This window comes from Eurytemora carolleeae, unplaced genomic scaffold (genome assembly GCF_000591075.1).
Source record: "Eurytemora carolleeae unplaced genomic scaffold, Eaff_2.0 scaffold353, whole genome shotgun sequence".
In the NCBI taxonomy this organism is placed as follows: Eukaryota; Metazoa; Arthropoda; class Copepoda; order Calanoida; family Temoridae; genus Eurytemora; species Eurytemora carolleeae.
The window spans coordinates 140755-164888 of record NW_019396252.1 but is presented as its reverse complement, the minus strand read 5'-3'; the positions used below and the strand labels follow the sequence as shown (position 1 = coordinate 164888).

Sequence of the window (24134 nt, the reverse complement as noted above, 5' to 3'; positions counted from 1 at the left end):
CACCCAAAAGAACGATTTTGAACGTCGACTTTATGCTGAAACTCAGGATTTACAGATCTTTAAAAAAGTTCTATATGTCTCAAATGAATCCTAAAGAATTTGTCCCCAACACTGCATACTCAGTTTATCTACCTTGCATAGCCAGTCTGTCCCTTTTAGGCTGTAAGTTTAATATTAGATAAAACGGTTAATATAAAGAAACATTGACTTATTCCTCCTTAACCCTATTCCTGCTGGGGGGGGGGGTCAATTTGACCCCCCCCCTTATTTTTTTTTACATAACTCAAAAAGTATTGGTCTGAGGCTGTTGAAATTTTCTGACTTTTCCTACATACCCAAAGCCCTCTCTTTAGGCCGTTTTAGGCTTTAATAAGCTTTAATACTAACTGCCTGAGTTCTCAGGCACACTGCCTGAATGACTGCTTTTTCCTGTAGCAAACTAAATCTGTGTTTTGACCCATTTTCACTTGTCAGATTTTGATAAAATTTTGCTTTTTGGAAAGCCTTTGACATAAGGAAACGAATTGCACAAGTTTTGCGAAAAAAATTGCAAATTTTTTGCAAACAACCTGTCAAAGGAAATTTTCACGTTTTTAGTTTTTCTTGATTAAAAATCAGGTTATTTAAAATTTTGCAAAAATGTTTGCATATTTAAAATGGCATGGTCAAAGGCTTTTCAAAAATGTATAATTTTTCATTTTTTGGACAATTTTTTTTTTGCAAACATTTTTACTGTATAACTGGATTTTGCGATAAAAAGTTCAATTTTTGCAAATTTGCAAATTTTTTTGCAGATTCTAAAAGTAGAGCACAAGAGCTTTCTAATGATGTATGATTTGTCATATTTTGACATCAAACATGGGATTTAGAGGGGGGTCAATTTGACCCCCCCCCCAGCATATACTGGTTTTCAGTTACCCCAGCAGAGATAGGGTTAAACGGTGAAATGAAGCAATTTTCCTTTTTGCTAAATTCAAAACTGGAAATGAGAAATTTAAAAAGGAGAAAATAAGCAATTTTAGAGTTTAAATTTAAAAATGCCTTCTGGGAGAGAATAAGGTAGGAAATTCATTCAAACTAGTGTTATATCAAACATTGAATCTAGTTAAGTCTGACATTGTTTTCCTGTTTAAACCCTTTTTGTTTGTTTCGTGCTATCCACATGGAACAGTTTCTGGTTCAGATTTAAATGTACATTCAGAAAGTGTCACTTTTTTGAATAAATTAAAATTAAACCTTTCTGCTTGTTTAAATCATTAACTAAGGGTAATTTAAAAAAGACGGTGAATGGCATTAAAGGGACTGTAAAGGAAAACTGAAAGAGGGTATAGGCTGAAAGCTAATCACTTTAGCTCTTGATCACGACCCATGAAAGTTATATCTGATGTTCCTATCTCGAGAAATTGATATACAACTTTGTCAAATTTCTACGAAAATTAATATATATACAATTTTGTATAAAAGTAGTGGGTTTAGATAGATCAAATTCAGCAAGTAAGCAACCAATCTGAAAACGATAATATCCCAGAGAAAGCTAATTGTAACTTACGTTTACTCCAATTCTAATTTTATATTTGTTATTTCTATTTTTAATAGATTTAATTCATAATATCATTTATAAATCCGACTTGACCAGAAATGCCACCAATGGCAGTGCAGTAAAGTGGTCAATTGATACAGGCGGAGACAAGTGACCAGTATACTGCTCTGCCATTGGTGATATTTCTGGTCACGTGATTTAAGTTTCAAATTTCAAAACTTTAAATATATGAATTTTCGTATAATTTAAACAGAGTTTTATAACAATTTCTCGAGACAGGAACATAAGATAAAACTTTCATGGGTCGCGATCAAGAGCTAAAGTGATTAGATTTCAGCCTATAATACCCCCTTTGATTTTTCCTTTACTGTCCCTTTAACTTTTAACTTTTAAAATGAATGGCTAACTAGAATTTTAATTATTTTAATGGTTGGAACTAACCATTAACGAAACGGCTAGAAAAAGTTAGAACATACCCAGCCCTATATAATAACTAATATAAAAGTTTTAATAACAGTATAAAAAAACATTGGACAAACAGAGTTCAATAATTAAAAGGGAAATAAATAAAACACATTTATTACATACAATTCATTGGTTCACTTCTGTTTTAAAACTAATATAGTAACTGACAAGTATTAAAATAGCAAGGTTGCGTACGAATCTCAGGTTTGCACGGAGAATTTATATTAAATAACAAAGATTAATGTCTAAAGGCGTATGTAAATACAGCATTTTAAAATGCTGCAGGGTTACCCTCAAAGGATGAGACTGTAAAGACGACCTGAAACTCTTTAGATATAACGTTTTTAAGGTTAAATTATGTATTCTATCATGAACATCGTCTATTTTAAAGGCCTGTTCAACGATTGGGCAAAGAAATGAAACAAATTTACAGTTGCAGGGAATCTAAAATATAAGAAAGTCTCATCTTATGTTGTTAACCCTGTTTATTGGCATATACACTGACACAAGATACATACAGAGAGACTGAGAGATCAAAAGAACTTTGGATTATGAAGACGATATTTAACAATTTTAACTATATTTCAAGTTATAAAGCAAATATTTTTAATGAGTCTGTGTGCGCTGCATTGATATGGTTCATGTTTATTGGACTATTAAAAAAAGTAGCTTGAGTTTTCTTCCTTTTATACAGTTTTATAGGGCTCACTGACGTCTGACACATACATAGATTTAAAAATATATATATACAGGGTGAGTCAAAAAAAGTTTGATTAGCGGCGCCTGGTGAGAAATTGTACCTGTTTTCTGAAACTCTCCTATATTTGTGTTTTTTTCAAAATTTTTTGGTATATTTTTTTTTTTGGTGGAGTGGTGCTCAAAAAATCCGCGAACTCTTTTCTCTCTCTAACTCAAAAGTTCAGAAAAACAAAAATGTATATATTTATTTGTATTATTTTTGATCAATTTCTAAAATTTTATAAAGACTGAATCGCAGAATTACAGAATTGCTAAATTTTAATAAGAAAATTCACAATTTTCAATTATCCAAATATCCCACCTGATCTAGATCTTTTGTCTTGAATTCTGGAGATAATCTTCCTTCATCATATACAACTCCGTCCTGGATTACGAGTTCTTTCATCTTAGTAGGTTTTAGATTCCTCTTCACTCTTTTTGATTCCCACCTGACCAAATACTGTTCTGCTTTCTCAGTTTCATTCCCTGGGTCCCATATGTGCTCTCCCAGTAAACAAATCCCACAGTTGTCATCCTGGATTAAGTGTTTTTTGTGACAGTATTTGGTTCTCCATCTTTGCATAAAACCTGTCAACTTCATCTCTCTCCTCCATCAATGGAATACCGGATATGACGTCAGAGGCACTCCAGACCTTTCTCTTTTCATCCACTTTAAACCCCTAATCCAATCTGATCCCTTGGATACATTTTGTATATTAAACTTGTTAAGATTCAGCTCTCCTAATTCTGATGATAATTCATCCTTCTTCGGGTTCCACTTATACCAGAATAACTCATCAAGCCAAGGGGTCTCGAACCAGAAAATCACATCATACCAGGATCTCTTCCAAGAAAAGAATCCCTCTTCAACACCAGACATCTCATCAATCTAAGGCATCTCACCGAACTCGGAGATCTCTTCACTCTCACTAATCCCGAAAATCTTACCTAACCAAGAGATCCTGATCCACAGGGTCACATCAGACCAGGATATCTCTTCAACACAGGATATCTCATCAATCTAAGGCATCCCACTGAACCAGGAGATCTCTTCAAACCATGAATTCTCTCTAATCCAGAAAATCTCATCACTCCGGGATAATTCATCAATCCCTGACATCTCACCAAACCATACTCCAAACCAATAAATCTCATCCATTCCAAAGTATCTTAGAAGCAAACAAGGATCGTTCATTGACCCCTGATCATCACAATTCTTCTCAGGACCCCAGCCTGGCTCCAGATCACTGGGATTGTATACTAAACAGGGATCACACATTAAACAGGGATCGCCACTCTTCTTAGGGTTATCAATCTTCTTAGCCTCGCCATTCTTCTCACAATCGCCAGTTTTCTTAAAATCATTGTTTTTAAATCTTCAGTCGTCCTAACTCCATCAGAGTCCTCATCAATCTTAAAATCTTTACTCTTCTTATAATCGTTATTTTTCTTAAATTTATCAAGCTTAAAACCATCAGTCTTCTTAAAACCATCAGTCTTCTTAAAACCATCAGCTTTATCAAAGCCATCATCATTCCTAAAATCTTCATTCCACTCACTATCGTCATTCTTCTTAAAATTCTCAGATGATTCAGTCGTTTTAACATGTTTATATACAAAGGCAACCGCGCAAGCCTACAGATTTGAAGGACTATGGTGAAGGTATAGCAACTTAAAGAATTCAAGATCTAGCTAATCAATTTGAAAATGTGATTTTTATGAACGTACTTAATTAAAGGAGAGTAATAGATGAAATCCTTCTGCTTTTTCCAATAAAATATGTTTTATTTTGAAATATTTGTTTGTTTTTTTAACTTATAGAAATGCCTCTGCTCCCCAAAACTACTTAAACTTTATTTACCCTTCTCTTCTTCCTCCCTCCTTTTTAATATCTTTAATCATATTTCTCCTTCAACCCTCCTTTTGTGTAAACAAAACTCCCCCTTTAATTTATTATCTATTTACTAATGTATTGTATCCTTGCCTTTCCATCGTAACTTTATACAATAAAGGGTGAACCTCATGGTCATTCTCAAACATTTAACATGCAGGGTGTCACAGAAAAAAATTTCAATCGAAAATGCATTTTGACATTAAATATTTGTAACGTAATCTTTATTTTTTTTTAAATAAAAATTTAGTGATTTTCGAGTTTTTTGTTTAAATACAAAAATTTTAACCAAAAATTGAACATTATTCACTACAGGACACCCTATTTTTAACCTTCCTCTTGTCACTCTTAAAAGGGTTAGCTGTGGGAAGGGGGGTGGGTACAAAAGCATCTACCCATTTATCAAGTACTTTGGGGTGCACAGAGGAGGGTAAAACTGGATGGTTTGGTTTGATGGTTGAGGGGGGGGTTGAGGATTGAGGGGGGGGGGGTTAAGGATTGGGATGGGGATTGTGCATTTCCCATCTTTCCAATTCTTTTAATCCTACCCTTCAATTAACTATTTTATACATAATATTTCATGGTACAACCAACCTTCTGCAATATTGTCTTTTTTTTAAGCATAAAATAAGCTTTACAGTGCAAATTCTTCACAATAACAAACTGCAAATATCAAGCATGTATAAAAACAACAATTATAAAACTGTATTTTATACCATCATCATCCTGGTTTACTTAATGCGTTTTCGATATTGTTTTCATAGATTTATAGCTTATACTCACATCATAATACATCAAACCAATTCAATAAAATTTGGAATCTCAAAAAGAAAAGAAATTACTCAAAAAACTATATGAATATATCTTTTCATATTTATAAGGTGAAATGAAAAAAAGTGCATGATTTCTGTATCAACATAATTTGATATCTTGCTCTAAATCCGCCAAAAATATTTACTTTAATAATTGAAATACACAGTCCAATAAAAAAAAGTATGCACTAGCAAATGCGAAAAATATTCTTTCCTGTGTTTGTGGCTTGATTGTTTGGTACAAAACGTAAATTAAAAAAAAAATTGACTCAAATAATTCAACCACTTCCCTTTAATTTTATTTATTTTTCCAACAATTTTTTTTTAAAAATTGAAAGTATACAACATCAGATTGCAAATATATAATAGTTTGAAATTTTAGTTTGAGGCAAAAGCTGCAACTTAAGTGTACAAAATACTTAAATTTTTTTAAACCTAATATTTTTCCAATAAAGAGGCTAAAGAAGTCTTTGGTAATTAAAAACTAGCGCTTGTTTCACTTTGAAATGGTTTTCAAAGTGCTTTAAATATACTTTTAGATTGTTTCGAGTTATTTCCTATAAAACTTTTTGTTTAATTTTAAATTCCAGCATAAATAAAATCTTCCGTTAGAAATAAAATGTTCAACAAATTCTTGAAGATAGAAAAAACAAACAGACAGAAAAAATTGTAAAAGTATCTTTTTTATGATCTTCCAGACAGTTATTCCCCATAACATAACCAACCAATGTGTGGAATGCAGATGTGTCAGCTGATAAGAATATTAGAAGACGACAAGGTCCATATTTGGTTTGGATTGGGAAAGGAGCGTGAAACTCGTGGATTATCGCATAAGCTTGTAATACGATACAACACGACATCACACCTAACCAAACCAAACCGAAAAGAAAATGTTTAAAGAGTTTTATTTGGGCCTTCAGTCCTAAGCTACAGTATCCGGTATTTAAGATATTTCATAAATGAACATTTAATACAAAGGACAATACATAGACGGGGAATTTAATGCACATGTTTATATAGATAATTTTTTTTCTATAGATAAGGTATAACGTATATTGATATATGAAACAGGTTTTCGTCTTTTTATGAATTGTCTTAATATGAAAATGTTCATCAATACAATGTTTTATCTATGAAATGTAAATCTGTGAAATGCTTTTCTATTATATACATCTATAAAACATACCAACACCCTTTAATCAATAGGTGTCTTTACGTTTTTTTCTCTACAAACAAACATAGCCTTAGTCGTATTATGGAATATCTAAATTTTAACAAAACATTTTTTTATAAATTTTAAAATCCGTCAGATTTTAGCAGTAATTAGTTCATACCTTCTTTATGAACTGTTGTGCAAACCTTGCATGTGCAAACTCTAGAAAATTGCTAGGAAAAATGCAAAATTAAAGGAAACCGCATTGCAAAGTTTTGCTTTACAACTTGATTTGTTGAATAGGTTCCTATTTTGCGCTTAAATCACAGGCCAGGGAACAAAGGTTAGAAGGGTGTGTACGCTGTACAGCATCTTCTTTATTTGTTTATTTTGTTTACAAATGATAGTATTTGTGAGTCTAGATTATGGTCTATTGTTTGTTGTATAACGTGGTATTGTATTCCAGGGATTTGAACGCTTCACATTCTTTAAAACGTAACTTAAAGAGACTGTAAGCGTAATTTCAAGTGCCCCTTTATGCAAAGATGGCAATGTCAGATTTACAACGGTACCTTTAAAAATTAACTAATCAAAAATGTGGAAGAAACAGCCCTTTTTCTAACTCAACAAGTGTCAATTTCTGTAAGTTTTTTCATTGCCTTTTTTTGCAGAGAAAGTGCTAAAGAAAAAAACCAGTTTAAATAAACAAAATCATTGATATATAATTTAGAATTGATCAGACAAAGCTTTTAAGTTGTAAATCGTGAATTGCTATCTGCGCATTTAGGGTCAAACTTCCTTTAATGAACTTTAGAATAATTGCAATTATATAAACATTTCTCGGAAGAAATAGTTTGTAAAAAATTGACAAAGAAATATAATGCAGTACACTGTGTAAAATAGAAAGATACCTTTTGTACTTTAGAAATGGATTTAAATAGTCTTATCTATATGATAAAACAAGATATTCGTATATATATATATATATATATATATATGTTGTCTATAGCCTGGACACTCAGGGTTTGCCGCGTTAAAGGCAAAAAAATTCTAAAATTTTCTCAAAATTGTTTGCTTTCTTTTTTAAAATTTTTTTTCCACGATAACGCCGGGCCCTTCAGCTAGTATGACATAAAACACAACTGTGCAGTGTACTGTACACAGACCCATTTCACTTAATAAGATGATTTCCAACCTACTTCTTGAAATATTTGCTTTTAAACTCAGGATACGAATATAGCACATATTGCTTTATAATGGCGCAAGGACAGCTACTGTTAAACATTATTTCAGAAGCAGCGCCATAAATGGACGGGCACAGGGAGGCAAGAAAAAGAGAATCTGTGGACGTGCAGATGGAGAAAGGAGAAAAAATATGAATATTTGAAATTATTAACTGTGCCTCTTTAACTTTTATTTTACAAAAATTATAAAAAATAAATTATAAAACATTTTTAAAAAACTTGAGATTACTTAAATGTCATATTCTTTTTTTCCCGAAAAAAAACTGTTTTAAGTTTAATTAGGTCAAAATTAGAACTTTTATTGCCATACAGTAAGTCTGGGATTTGAGTTTTATTTAATTTTTTTGCATCCGACTTTATTTGAACTAGCTTGAGAACCCAGAGTTGCCCAGGGTTCTCATAGTTACTCCCACCGTTTACCCGCGCTTGGTCGTGAATTACAATTTTATACAAGTGGACTATTTTATAATCTCAAAACTATGCTAATAACATTCCCATAGTTTCCCGAGCTTCACAATCAAAATTTGGGGCAAATCGGTCAAGGGGTTCATAAGTTGTGATCGGACAAACCAACAGACAAACAGAGATTACATCTTTATAAATGCAGAATGGTCCTGGGAATGTAGAGGCTCTTTATTTTTTATCTTTGAAATAATTGCAAGAGCTCAAGTTGTGAGAAGAAGGCGTAAATATTTCCTGTCATATTGTTTTACCGTTAAAAATGAAACCCTGCACGCGGATTTATTTTAAATTTGGTCTTTCTATAAACTTATAATTTGTGGTGGAAAAGTGGAATATCTTTTCAGCTTTTTACAGGGTTACAAAGGATGAGCCTTTAATGACGACCTGAAACTCTTCAAATATGACAATCTGAATATTCAGTAAAAAATATAATTTTTAGATTGTGACAGAATTATACAGATTTTTCTATTTAAAGAGAAAAGTTTTTTATTTAAATAGTTTTGACTCACCTAAAGCTAATCTTAAAATCATCTTCGGAAAATGGGAGTTGGAAGATGGAGAAGATAGAAGATTCACTAGGAATCCGCATATCTTTGTTTACAGTGTAGTGCACTGCATGGTTTGTGGGAGGAATCTAAACAAAACTCTGCCTGAGCAGCGAAGTGGTTTACATTCCCCAAGAAACTGCAGTACATTTGTTATATAAACAAATATAGGGGCTTCCTGGTTTATTTTTCTTGGCCCTGTCAGTCTATATATTACATTGTCTGTTAAGCAGGATATATTGGGCATTTTAAAATACTTCAAATTACTGTTGGAAGATGGACAGTATGTAGGCAATACTGATCTCAAAAATATAATGGAGTTTAGAATGCAAATTAATCTTGACTTGTCTTCTGTATTCTAAGTTAATGTTTTTTATTTCCACGCTATGCATGGATTGTGTATGTGTTCATCAAAAAAAACGTCCTATAAAACCAATAAAATGACCGCCGTAAAACTATCTAAACAACGGTCCCAGACCCCCCGAAATTCTAAAACTATCAAATAAAAGGCCGAGAACTATTAGAATTGATCGTCCAAGAACCATCAAAAACTTACCTAAAAATTATCGAAATAACCGTCTTAGAACTATCAAAATATCCTTGCTAAAACTATTGAAATAATCTTACTAGAAATATCGAAATAACTGTTCTAGAACTATCGAAATAGTCGTCCTGGAACGATAAAAAAACCTTCCTAGAACTATCGAAATACCCGCTCTAGAACTTTAAAAAAACCGACCAAGAACATACATATATATATACACGAATGTCTTGTTTTATTGTATAGATGTTTAAAATGCATGCATTTAATAAAAATATCTCACACGGTTATCCGCGCTTGGTCTTAAATTACGATTTTAGCTATTTTTACCTTTAAAAGTGGACCCACTCAACTTAGAATATTAGAACCAAATTAAGAACATTAACGTAGTTTTCCCGAGCCGAGTTCCCCAATCAAAAGGTTCATTAGTTATGATCGGACATACAAACAAACACCCAAACTGAGATTACAACTTTATACATATAGATAGAAGGACCTGGGGCAGGGGGGGAGGAAGGGATGGGGCGTATAAAATTGCTTCCATTTACATTGTTCATCTTGTTCTTTTGTTGTCAAAGATCAAGATACTGATATAGAAATACAGGACAAAAGTAAAAATAAAATCAACACAAATATTTTATAAATTTGTTCGTCACAGACAAACTTTTTTAAAGATATTATGAAAATAATATAATCTTATATTTTTTCTAAGTAGGGTGTGAAAAATCACAAGGTAAATACTCGTTTTAGAGGCTGTTACCTCCATTTAAAGGTTGAAATGTTCGATTTACAACGGTACCCTTAAACAAATTGGTTTGATCAAGAATGAATTTGATATTAAAAGTGATTTGCATATTTTTCTTACAGAAATATAATGAAGGGTATTTTTCAAGCTTTTTCAAGCTTTTCAAGCTAGATAAACGACGAAATCTACCAAATTATTGATGATTAATAGGGTTTGAAGGGTACTGTTTTGGATCGTGCATATCCCATCTTTAAATAAGTGATTATTCACCATTACGACAGTTTCTTAAACGTGGTAAAAAACTAGACTGCTCGCATTTCTTGAATTAGGCCTGTGATCCAAAATATTGCATTTAATGCTTGCATGCACTTTGATTCTATACGATTGTATGCCTGTATATTCATGGTATATAGGCTTGGAATTTAAGTATATAGGTCTGAAGGAAGTGATGGGTAGTTTGAATAAGTGAAGCGTGCATACTGCATAGGAGTATGTTGGTGTGGGTTTGTGTGTTTGGTTTGTGTGTGTGTGTGTGTGTGTGTGGTATGTTTGTCTATGACCTTCATTTCATGACCCTACTACCATCGTACGCTAAATACTTATCTGTCTACAGGGTGTCCCAAAGCATCTACCTGCAGGGTGTACATTGATATATATCTACCCACAGGGGGTCCAATGAAAAAACATCTACCAGAATATGCATCTTTCTACACAGGGTGTCTCGAGAAATGTATCTTCCAACAGGATGTACCAAGAAATGCATAGTTCTATACAGGGTGTCCAAAGAAATGCATTTTCCTACAGGATGTACCAAGAAATGAGTCTTCCTATACAGGGTGTCCCAAGAAATGAATCTTCCTACAAGGTGTACAAGAATGTGCATAAACCAACACATGACAATGTGAGTGCATTGCATTCAATGTCTGCATGTGTCAGTTTATTGAATTTATATGCATCTAAATCTTACACCTTATATCTCATACATCATAGTACATTACCCATCAAGCCATTATCCAACAATTCCATCCACGCTTCATTCATTCAGTCTTATCCCACCTTCATTCATTTATCTATTTATCTATTTATCTATAAATATATATGCATGTAAATCTCACACCTTATATCTCATACATCATAAGTACATTACCTATCAAGCCATCATTAAACAATCCCATCCAAACTTCAATCATTGAGTCTTATCCCACCTTCATTCATTTATCTATTTATCTATTTATCTATAAATATATATGCATGTAAATCTCACACCTTATATCTCAAACATCATACTGCATCATCCATCAAGCCTTCATCCATCAATTTCATCCAAGCTTCATTCATTTAGTCTTATCCCACCTTCATTCATTTATCTATTTATCTATTTATATAAATATATATGCATGTAAATTACACACCTTATATCTCATACATCATAGTACATTACCTATCAAGCCATCATTAACCAATTTCATCCAACCTTAATTGATTTATCTATTTAAAAATATATATGCGTGTAAATGTCATACATCATATACTACATTACCTATCAACCCTTCATCCAACAATTCCATCCAAGCTTCATTCATTTAGTCGTATTCCACCTTTAATTATTTATCTCATATCCCATGTTTTTAATTATTTATCTCACATCCCATGTTTTTAATTATTTATCTCACATCCCTTGTTTTTAAACACTATGGTTGAAACCATTTAAAGTTAAACTTGGATTTTAACAGGTTAACTCTTTCTTAAGATTTCTAATGTTTGCGAACAAAAATAAAACAGAGAGTTGTATATCAGCTCAAATAATTTGATGTCAAATAGTGACCGAGTATACAAATTTAAATTGATAATGAAAGGTTGTATAAAGTAGTTGTAAAATTGTAAAAAGGGGATAGTTAAAAATAGTTATATTTCACTAAGATTATCTTTGCTTTTCTTTTATTCTCTTTAATTCCTTCATGTATGATTGTACATATAAAAATGCGGATAAACTACAACTTTGAAATTCATCGCCATTTGCAATTATTGTTCTCAGATTAGGCCAATCAGGCAGTCCGACACATACCCACGATAAATGAAAGTTTAGAGACAACTGTACAGTGTACATATACTTGGTTCCGTCTTTTTTCCACTGCCTTTATAGACATAAGACAAAAAATATCTTCAGGTCGTCATTAAACTCTGTACATAGTTGTAAAACAGGGGCAATTTGTATTCGACCTGAAGTTTTTAAATCAAAATGATTAAACAAACCTGAGCTGAAAACTTTAGAATAGTGGATATTGAGATTAATGTGTGATCCTTTCTTTTTCATAATATCGAGAGTAATCTAATCTTGTACTTGTATCCTGAAAAGTGTATAAAATTCAACAATCCATATTAAGCCGATAAAGGAATTGAGTCTTTGCCACAAACTCTGATTTTCCAATCCCTATATCTTTGCAACCCAATGTCTTAAACCTTATTTATTTCAAACTAAGTATACTGTTAGATCAAATAATCTTAGTTTGAAATATCAAAGGTTTACTCCATCAGGTTCCAAAGATATAGGGATTTAAACATTTAAGTTTGTGGCAAAAACTCAATTCCTTTGAAATTTAAGATTATATACAGAAATGGCAGGAACTCTCTAATTTAGAAAAACCGGTTTTTGATTTTTCTCTACTATATCCAAGAAAGAACGGGTTAAGAAGAAAATCAAAAGTTTGTCCATTGGATACTTAGATTAAGTAATCGGGATTAAGGATATATCATTCTAAAGTTTTCAGCTCAGGTACCTAACAATAAATAGGAAATGAAAAAAGATGTTACTAAACGCATGCAATATGAAAAAAGTAAAAAAAAAACCAATTTAAAAGAAATAGAACATTAACATTAAGAAGTAGACATTAAGAAAGAGTCAAAAGTGAGAGGAGAGGGAACAGAAAAAAATTATGTAACTTTACCATTCATCCCTGTTTTTGTCCTGTAAATTGTAAAGCATAAATTTTCACGCCCGTTGCGACTCTAGGAGGGGGAAAGGCGGAAAGCGTTGGGTTGAAGGCAACATATCAGCTCTCTGTATATGTAATGCATGATTCAATATTGAATACCACTGGGAGGCAACTAATCCTTCCTTTTCACGACCCAGGCTTAGAGCACAGTTCATATAGTTATGCAAACTAGGTTTACAGAACATCTGCATTGGGAGGGGGGGGGGGTGAAAGGCTTTACATAAGAAAAATATAGCACGAAATGGAAGAAAAAAAGAGTTTTAAGTAATAATTAAAAAGATTGAAAAATCGTTCTGTGAATTATAATATTCTGCATTTTGCCAATCCTTTTTCCATCATTATACAATAATTTTACCAAACAGCTAAATGTATCAAATGTTATTTTTTGGTTGCAAACTATGATTTTGGCCATAACAAACTGTAAATTGTCCAAACTGGCAAAGAAGGTTTTACTCTCACAGGTAGAAACACTCGGGCTTGGAAATTAATTTCGATATATTTTATATCCTCGTCAGTCCTTAAAGAATGGTGGTATTGTCAAAACGAACTGTCTCAGAACAAACCATTAAACGAAGCAAAACCTCTTCACAGTTGAAGTGCAGATTCAAATACGTACAACGATGCAAATTTAGAAAACAACAGTTTTTGGCAATAATGAACGATTTGCGAAAAATTGCTCAGCTCTCGTTTGGTTCCTAAACCCCATCAGCCCTATTTGGTCCCTATCGCCCATCCTTCTAACATCTCGACCCCTAAGTATTATAACTTCTTCCGGCATATAATTAGACTCAACATCCATAGCTGCCAGCAACAAACACACACTCATAACTACGGACACCCCAACATAATTCTCACACCGATCCACACATGCTACAGGGGGACCTATAAAACTATGGAATAAAAAAGCGACTGCTAGACTCAAGTTATGATTTTAATAGTTTAATTAATATGAAAAGCAGCAATTGTGCAGTGTACACAGACCTATTTTCAAGCCACTTTTGGTAGTATTCTTAACTTAATAGCAACATGAATTTTGACATTAGATTGTAGTGCTATCTTCCTTTAGACAGTTGTATGGGATTAACTGTGTTAAAATTGTACATCAACTCTTGAGATTGGGTCGGACTTGAAGTGTCGCCATTAGTTTGACCTTATCAAGCCATTTTAAACTTTTCTAGGTATATTGTGTTTAAAAACTAGCTTTGAAAAATCCATCCTTCATTGCAGAACGGACAACTTTTGTCTTCAATGTTTAACCCAAATGGTTTAACCGAAACGGTCTAAAATGTGGTTTACATAATTATCTTATTGTTTTAACGTATGGAGAAAAGCTTAAAGAATACATTTCAATTAGCTTTCTGTAGAATTAATATGCTTATACATTCATTTTTTGGACATAACTTTTAATTGAAACTATAACTTCATCCTCAGAGCAGGCCGCGCGCTAGGAATTTTGAATGTTATTGTGAAAATGGTGGATTTAGCGTGGAGCTATTAGGCACTGTATAATTCTGTTTAAAGGTTGAGTTTTGTTAAACTTATTTTTTTAGCAATTTGAACTAATTCAACCATCTATATGCAATGTGCATCAGTTGGACTTGCGTTGGACAATGGAATTTTTTGAAAAATAATATGGAATAAGATACCCAAACTTTTTTTCTACACAAAAGCAAAAAATGTTTTAAATTATATTTAAAAAGTAAAACGAAATTAACCCAGGCCGAGTTAAATGTATTTATTGGGAATTTAAAAAATTGGTTTCAACATATTTCTAGTGTTTGTTTGGGATGGACATTCGTTTTGTGACCGAAAGAAATATTTAAATCGAAAGAACGAGCAACAGTGTTGGTTAAAAAGTAAATTGAATGCAAAAAGTCCTCTTTAAAACAGTAGTTATTTGGTATTTGAAATTAAATAGTGTAAAACCATTTAAATCCACCATTTAAACACAAATTGACTATATTTGCAAAAAAATAATCAAAAAATAAAATCTAAACCTTCTAAAAATTTGAAGAAAAAAAACAGAAAGGGAAAAAAGTAAGAACTCAAAAATAAAACAAAAATGATAAGACACAAAATTAAAACTGAATTTTTGCGTTACGACAAAAAGTTGACTTAATGACAATTTGAAATTCTTTAAAGAGAGCAACTTGGAAGTTGTTTTTAGTCTTTTATACAAGGACTTTTCTTTGTGTTAAATATTAATTGATTTGGATAAAAGATGCAAAGCTGCAGACAATCTTAAATGTATACAGACTTAATAAATTCGGCACAGTAGTTACAGTCACTGAATTCTCATCATTTGCTGGTCATCTTAAGCTATGAATAAAACATACAGGGTATCTCACAAAAGATGATACTTCAGAGACGACATTAAAAAAGTGGAAGATAGACTTTTTTTAATGTTTCTCTGCAACTAGAAACTTGCTTTCTTCTTTGCCAAATCTTTTAGTAAATCAGTAATGCTGCCATTTCATTGGTCTTAGGTTTAAACTTGGCATTTAATTGGGGTTTAGGACTTCAAAAAAGTTTCATCCTGTATGGGTAACCCTATGTGTGTACATATATACACTTATAAAATCACTTATTAGGTTTAAGGAATTGAGTCTTTGCCACGAACTCAAATTTTCTAATTCCTATATCTTTGCAATATGATGGTGTAAACCTTTGATATTTCAAGATTATTTGATCTAACAGAATTCATAGTTTGAAATATCTAAGGTCTATGACATGAGGTTTTAAAGATATAGGGATTAGAAAATAAGAGTTTGTGGCAAAGACTCAATTCCTTTGTCTGTTTACACTGCACAATTTCTGTGTAGCATGCACATTGCACTTTTTAAAGTTATATCTTGAGTCTAAAAGTCGTCTTTCCTTTTTCAAGGTTTTCTGCTTATCACCGTATGTTTATGCAAAAAAACTTGCATATACGTTCATAAATTTAAGATGGTTTAACTGTGAGTAGATTAAAGATGATGAAGCGAGATAAGCATCTATTACTGACAGGTGTAATGTAGGAAGCGAAGGGTGTTCAAGAAAAACATCAGGGTTGAAAGATGAAAGTCTGTAATACAAGAAATAAGTTGTGACATTCAGTAGTGATCAAATAATTCTGGCATTTCCAAACTGTGTTCTTCCATTTTTGTGTTTACCAGATCGAGAAACATAACATTTCATTAAGCTTAATGCCGCAAACTATTTCTAAGATCACAGTCGATCTTTAAGTCATCTTTCAATGATCATATTTTGTGAGACACCCTGCATGTTTATATTCAACCAGGATATATATGCATGACCCCTTCTAACCCTTTCTTGATGAAAAATATCTCTGGTAGAATAGGTTAATTTAAGTCCGTGTTCAGCAATCGGAAAACTAATTAGTAATAGACCTAGTATAGGTGGTCTATTACTGTGTTAAATATTGCAATATATAATGAGTTTTTATGCACCAGTAAATCGGGGTGCATCGCACCACGCTTTGGTTTCATGCATTTATTTTGACTCCGAACACGTTTTCTCAGCTTGGAATGGGTGTAAGTGTTTTATTATTTTGGCCCTTATTTGTTTAACCCTATCATGATGGGGGGGACTTGAATTGTGTATATCATTCAAGCAGCACATGCTGAACTAAATTTGCATTTCTTGAGGCAAGTATTCTATAATTTTTGCCAACTTAAATTTGTAACGCAAATCAACGCAAATCCTGCGCCCTAACAGGCGGAACAAATCAAATCATTTTAACAAATCTACAAAATTACCCCAGATCAGGGGTGCCCACATATGGGGCAATAGGGGCTAAGCTGACCTCCATAGGATCGTCAGTAAAAACTAAGGATCACCACCCCTCATGCTTAGCCCCCTTTGACAAATTGATGTATAACGGTGGATAAGTAAAATGTAAAAAAATAAAGTTACATTTCTTAGTTAGAATTTGATTTAGTTTATTTTGCTCCTAACCGACCCCGGTGTTTCTCATACTCTATTGAACTCCCCACTTACTTCCTATTTCCTGCAAATGTAATATATATATATATGCACTTCTCTGAGATTCCGTTATATCTATTCTTAATTTTGAATGCTTACATATTTACTGAATACATAATATTGAATACTCCCAGCTTTAATAGTAATCTAGGCAGATTCAACACTGATATGAGAGCTACTGATATTAGAGCTTCACGCACCTCTGACCCTTCAGTAAAAGTAAATTAAACCTAAAGTCTGACCGCGTCAACCTTGCTGCACCGGCTAGTCCTATTGAGTGCCTGCTTTATTTACCCAATGTCCGGGCGATACATTACAAACTGGGACCGGAAAGGTTGACCTGGCTCGGAAATTCAAATGTACTACGGCTGCCCGTGGCTTAAAACATAGTCTGTAATGTTGCTGTTTTAGCAATATTCTTAATTTGGTTCCACTGTTTATCATGGAAAAGACAAAGTAGGTCAGATTCCAACGATTGTAATTGGGCTGGAGCTTGTTCAGCGATTTGTTATTCACATAATTAGAGTTTTTTTTCTACTTTGGAATATGAATTTTTTTGAAAAAAAGAATATATTTGTGTATAGTATAATTAGCTAAAAAATGCAAATAAAATATGAATTTTAATATTAACTACATAGAGTTTGTGAATTGTTTATAGAATTCAGAATTACATCTTTTATCATAAGACGGAACTCTTATGTTGAAATCAAGCATTTTTACCTGTGTCTTATACAGACCTGCGGATATCTCGTGGTCGTCGAATACTGCAGGGATAATTAATTTAGGGATAAAGCATTTATTCTAAAACTTAAAAGTGCCCACATAGGATATCGAGATTAGTATTACTTCTAGCAATAAACAATAGGTACAATTGGTTACCCACAAAGGAAGACTGAGACTGAAGAGACATTTGTACGAAATTTGTTTATTCCGTTTTTTTACATTCAGGTTTTTTTTCTAGACTAAAACTGGCTTATTTCTGTGCTAGCTAATTTTTAAACCATCAAGCTACTCATCTAATTTTGATTTTCCTTACAAGTACACATTAGAAACTTGAATATTTTTGTTTTTTCTCAAACGCTCTTCAAAAAAAAAAAAGAATTATTAGATAACATTTTCAATCTCAATCTTGCGTCCAATTTACTTAGCTTAACGCATTGGTTTTTATTAAATATTGAATAAAATGCTATTGGTTAAGCCTATATATTATTCTATTTAGTTCTTACCGCTAAACAAAAGTACAAGGTTGCGTGATTCTCAGAACTCCGGTAATATAATCATGGGACCATTGGATTAAATCGAACAACCTTTCTTCAATTTAAACACGTGAACAAAAGAAGTAGTTCAACCAAGTCTACGTGTAGTTCAACTATATCTCGCTGTTCTTTTAATGTATTTCCAGATCAACGTTGATAATAATTAAGAATCTACATTATCATGTCAAGTGAAATTTCAGTGCTGAAATGAAACTGGTCTATATGTAGTAAGGGGGTAAACTGTTGCTGTGGTACGTGACTGCGTGTAGGGGTGAAACCTTTTTAAACATCTTTGGATATTATACTAAGATGTCGTTAGATAATTAATCAGCAGTAGTCAAATCATATTTGTCTTTTTAAAGGGAATATAAACGAAATCTTAACTGACCCTTTATTCTAAAAAAGTTGGCATGTCCGATTAACAACGGTACCCTTCAAAACTCTATCTGAGAAAGATATCAAAGTTTTTCTCGAAAAGTGGTCAATTTGGACAATTTCCACCAAAGTCTCTGGTACATAAGAGTCCGCAAGTCACTGCAGGTAGAGAAACCGCACTTTATAAATGAGGATATCTCAATCAGTCTCATGGATATGTTGCACTGGGCGCCTACTAATCCTATAGTTGAACATGTTATGAACCAAACTCTATTGTTAAATTTGTTATATACTATGCACTCTATAGACCGAAACTAATCTTAGAATCATGAAATCAAAGTTTTTATCGCGATACAGCAATTTTCCTTTTAATGATATAATTGGTTGGTGGTACTTTGTTGTTAAGTATCTATTTAGATTCAAATTGTTGGCTCGTATCTAATAAACCTCAAAACAATTAAAACAATCGAAGACCCATTTTTTTGTGATAAATCAAATGATCCCACGGCTGGGCACAAAAATAAAATTTCCCTTAACAAATTATTTTAAAAAATGTCGGAAATCTAGCTTTGAAAACTGTACTGTACTGTACTGTACTGTTTGAAAACAAAACAAAAACATTTACCAATTTACCTTGTAGGAAGTGAGCAATTTAAGTTCTCCGATTTTCTCATATTAATTTATTCACTTCTTTGATCACTACATAATCACTTATTGGAGTAAGTGCTGTTTTCACTTGAATCAAACTATTTTTAGTATAAATAGTGCAAGTGGGGAGGCGGAGATATAATATCCATTTTAGATCTCTTTATTTTATTATAGTGACTTTTACAAGTCAACAACCTAGTATATCACAGTACCAACACTTTTACTTCAAACTCAATATATTTATCTGATCAGAGCTGAAAACTATTGTACCTAGTATATCACAGTACCAACACTTTTACTTCAAACTCAATATATTTATCTGATCAGAGCTGAAAACTACTGAATGGGATATCCTTAATCCCGATCGGTTAATTAAACTGGAGATTAATAACAAGAGGAGAACAAGCATTATTTAATCTCAAGGTTAAGAAAAAGAGTGGATCAAGCATTAATCCTGATAAATATCATTCAAAAGTTCCCAGCTCAAGTTAGATTTCAGAGTAGTACTTCCTATTTTCGGAGTAGAGATAAAAGAGTACTGCTAGATCTATATTAAAGGCTAGAATATGCAATATTTCCACAGCAGGTTCTATTGTTTACAACTGAAGTACACGACCAATAACCTGGATTTTGCATTTAGGGATATTTTAGGATCCTTTGGATACGAAATACAAAATCTTCAAAATAGACTAAATTAAAAAATTTTACGTTTTATGTAAAAAGTTAGATGTATTTCTTAAAAAATTGTAAATGTTTTTATGCAACAAGTATGCAAAACCTTTCGTCGACATGAAGCATGCCGTGCCGGTACTTCTATATAGGCCTGGTTAGCCAACCCTGTAAGAGCTTATGAGTCAAGTCTGTGAATATCTAGTCTGAGTTTTGGAGGTAAGGAAAATAAGTTTCTACCATAAACTCAAGTTTTCTATCCCTATATCTCTTTAGCTTATGGTTTAAACTTTAAATTTTTTAAACTTAGATTATTTGATCTAACAAAATTCATAGCTTAAAAAATCTAAGTTCTATAGTCAATGGGTCGCAAAGATTAGAACGTTAGAGATTCTAGCAAGACTCGAAACCTTTATTATACAAAGAATAAAGAAAACACATGGCTTTCTTGTTTTATAATATTATCCTTTTCATCTCTTTGTAGTCATAAGTAGAGCTGAGCACCGGTATTATATCTTTTTATTTATTTTTTCTATCAGTTTTGATGTGAAATTAAAAAAAGGCTTTGACTCTGACAGAGGTCAGAAATCTGAACAAAGCAACATCAATTGTTTGAAATTCTTCTGCCAGAATAATTTATTTTCTGTATTAAGAAAAACGGATAATAATGTTTATCCCAGAGATATGAGAGTTACGAGATCGATTAACACCTATAATATGCAATATTTTCCACAGCATGTTCTATTGTGTACACGTACTGTACACGACCAATCAGGAGACATATCTGTATTCAGGAATATTTAAGGATCCTTTGAATAGGAAATGAAAAATCTTTAAAAATAGACAATATTCATAAACGTTATGATTTATGTTTAAAATTGTAGTATTTCTTTAAAAGTTGTAAAACTTAACCCCTGCATGCAACAAGTGGTTGTGAGATGTCAGTCAAAAAACATTACATGGAACCGTAGTATGGCGTGCCGGGACACTACAGGCCTGCTCAGCCTATCCAGGTATAGAGTGTATGATGAACAGTCTGAGTAGTCAGTGGTTTACCCTTTATATTTCAAACCATGATTTCTGCAAGATTACAAAGTTTGAAATGTCCATAATTTACTTTGAAGCTTAGTTCCATTTTTATAATGGTAACTCCGATTACCAACGCGATATCCAAAAGACCTTTTAGGCTTCATAAACGTTGTAGTTAATTATTAAAATCACAATATAAAACACAACGTAAAAATGAGAATTCATAGATTTAACTTATTTTTCCCATGTTAGTTAGAAAGATGTTTATATGTATCGTAGTGAATCGGATATTCCACTCTTTAAATGAATATTTGTATACAGTCCCTTTAAGAATATCATATTCCATACACATGTTCTATAACTTGTAATGAAACATAAAACTTTTATCATTGTATGAAGTTCTGCTGTTCATTTTATCCTTGAGTTTTATTATATTGTTTGTGATATATCAGGAGAAAACTATTTTAATAAATTATATTTTTTTTGTATTACTTAATTTAAAAAAATCGACCATTTTAATTTCATTACAGTTGTGAACCTCCATGAAACGATGACAATGCCCCATTCACAAAGGTACCCTTGAAACATGTAAATTGTCAATTTAATGTGGAAGATATTGTCGTTCTTCAAGGCTAAAAAGTGTTACTTTTGATAATTCCTATATGTTTTCTGCAGAATAGAAATGCGCAAGTAACTTTTGGAAAGAGACCACAATAGAAAACAATCACTTTTTAAAATCATAAACATTTAAATCTATAATATATACTCATACCTAATCAGACAAAGCTTTTAAGGGTACTGTTGCTATCTCTAAATAGAGGGTCACTTGAAATTATGGTTACAGTCCCTTTATAAAAGAATTTCCAGAAAGTTTATACCACGAATACTTTACTAAACCTTTGCATAATTCACAAATGCATATTTGCAAATTTCCCTTGCCAAACTTTTATATTTTTAAACTTTATTGATTAGGACACTTCATACTTTGGAGGAATATATTTAAACCATTTATTGAGATTGTAGTTTCAAGACGAAACCAATCTCAAAGGAACTGTTCGCCGAATTTAGAATAATCCTTTATTTAAAGTCGTTCGTGATCGATTCACAACGGAACCCTTTTCCTTTATCAAATTAATCTTGAGGAAGATATCGTCGTTTTCTGTTTTGGAAAGGAATAAATTCTCTCGAATTCTTGCAATGTCTCTGCTGCATGCAAATCCATATGTCGATTTTTAAAACTATTTGAAAATCGTCAATGGATTTGAATCTTTGTGACAAGCTCAAATTTTCTAATCCTTTATCTTTGCAACCTGATAGTGTAAACCTTTAATATGTTAATCTTAGATTTTTGATCTAACAGAATTAGCTTGAAAAATCTAAGGTCTACGACACTAGGTTGCAAAGATAAAGGGATCAGCAAATCAGAGTTTGTGGCTAAATCTCAGTTCCTTTCAGACAGAAAACCTGATAAACTCAACCATTTTTTCTCAGACTCAAGGTTGGGTACCGTTGTAAATCGTGCTTGGCTCTTAAAAGGAGTAAAAGTAAGGGAGTCCCTTTCAGAAAGAAACGATACACGTACGGTAAAAGATAAAATAATCAACTGCCATCTTTTCTCGTGCTATTCTATTGAGGTGTTGTTATGTTAAGCCCCTAACCCTGTATAATCGTAGGGCTAAATGAAGCCGTATAAGGTGTAGATACACAAATTTCTATCTAGATATATGTTGTTTATATAATATAATCTGTCAAAATTCGGTTCTCTAATTTTCAAAAATATATAAATATGTTTACTATATATCATACTAAACTAGAAGTTAGAGAGCTCTCTTTTTAACAATTTTTAATTTTGTTGCTGAATATATCTGCTAGGCACCCTCTTCTTCATCGTAGTAACAACAATGAAACATTTTTAACGACGGATGTCCAAATTTAGTTTAATTTGAAATTACTAAACATCGGTTTGTTGCCTTTTCTTTGTTGTACTTTTTGTCAGTGAATCTGTTTGTAATTAAAAAGTGTAAAAGACAACTCCATAAATTTAAAGATTGTTGAATTATAGACCAAAAATATTAAAGAAATTAAAAGCATCTCGCCCAGCACACTGAAGTAGACAGGAGGAGAAGATCAATTTTATGCGAAACTACTGCCACTAAGGAATTGAGCCTTTCCCACAAACTCTGATTTTGTCGAAGAGCTTAGTTATTTCTAACTTTGAAATCTGTTTGATTTTATGATCTGAGTTTGAAATATCAAAGATTTACACCATCAGGTTGCAAAGCTAAAGGAAATATAAAATATTTGTTTTGTGATCTATAAGCTCCTATAGTTTTTTACTTTTCTGCATGGTTTTGTACTTTTCTGCATGGCCTATACCGAAGCACGTAGCGTCCATACAAATTCAGAAAGTTAACATTCGACTCGCATCGTAAAAAAATCAATTTAATTCCAAACAAATCATTCAGATATTACAAACTAAAATCATCGAAAATTTTTTGAAGCAATCGTATGAAGTTGATATTTCATAATATTTTTTATCATATTATTTGATCTGATAGTTACTTTTGAAAACATTTTGTTTCGAGGATTTTTGATAACGAAGACGGCATTTTAATATTTACAGGAAAGATGGAAAATCCAGCGCCAGCTGTAAAAACAAGTTGTAAGCTAAATGTTTTTTTTAAAATCAAAATATTATGAAATATCAACTATGAATTATTTTAAATAAAAAAGTCTAAGTTAAAATATTTAAGGTTTTCAATATCAGGTTTCAATTATCAAAAGATTATAAAATTTGAGTTTGTGGCAAAGATTTTCCTTTATCGTCTCAACAATTTAATATTATGTCTCATCTTCATATGTTTGCGCGCCTAATGAAGGGTGCACGTCTCTGTTTGCGGGCCCTCTCACCGTGTCACAGAATTGTGACCTCATGACCATGAGCAGACTTTGATAGATAGATAAATAGACATTTAGATAGATAGATTTTGTAGATAAATAGACATTTATATAAATACATGTGTAGATAAATAGATATATATTTA

The 24134-nt window shown here is 32.2% G+C and overlaps 1 protein-coding gene across 1 annotated transcript in view; it reads right to left on the bottom strand.

Moving 5' to 3' along the window:
- The window catches only part of LOC111699403 (uncharacterized), a gene marked incomplete in the record, with an annotated part of 40595 nt that extends 31727 nt beyond the window's left edge, over nucleotides 1-8868 (bottom strand). The window contains 1 exon segment of the mRNA XM_023470076.1: nucleotides 8815-8868. Within this exon segment, the coding sequence (XP_023325844.1) occupies nucleotides 8815-8836 (22 nt within the window).
- Between the last annotated feature and the right edge of the window lie 15266 nt (nucleotides 8869-24134).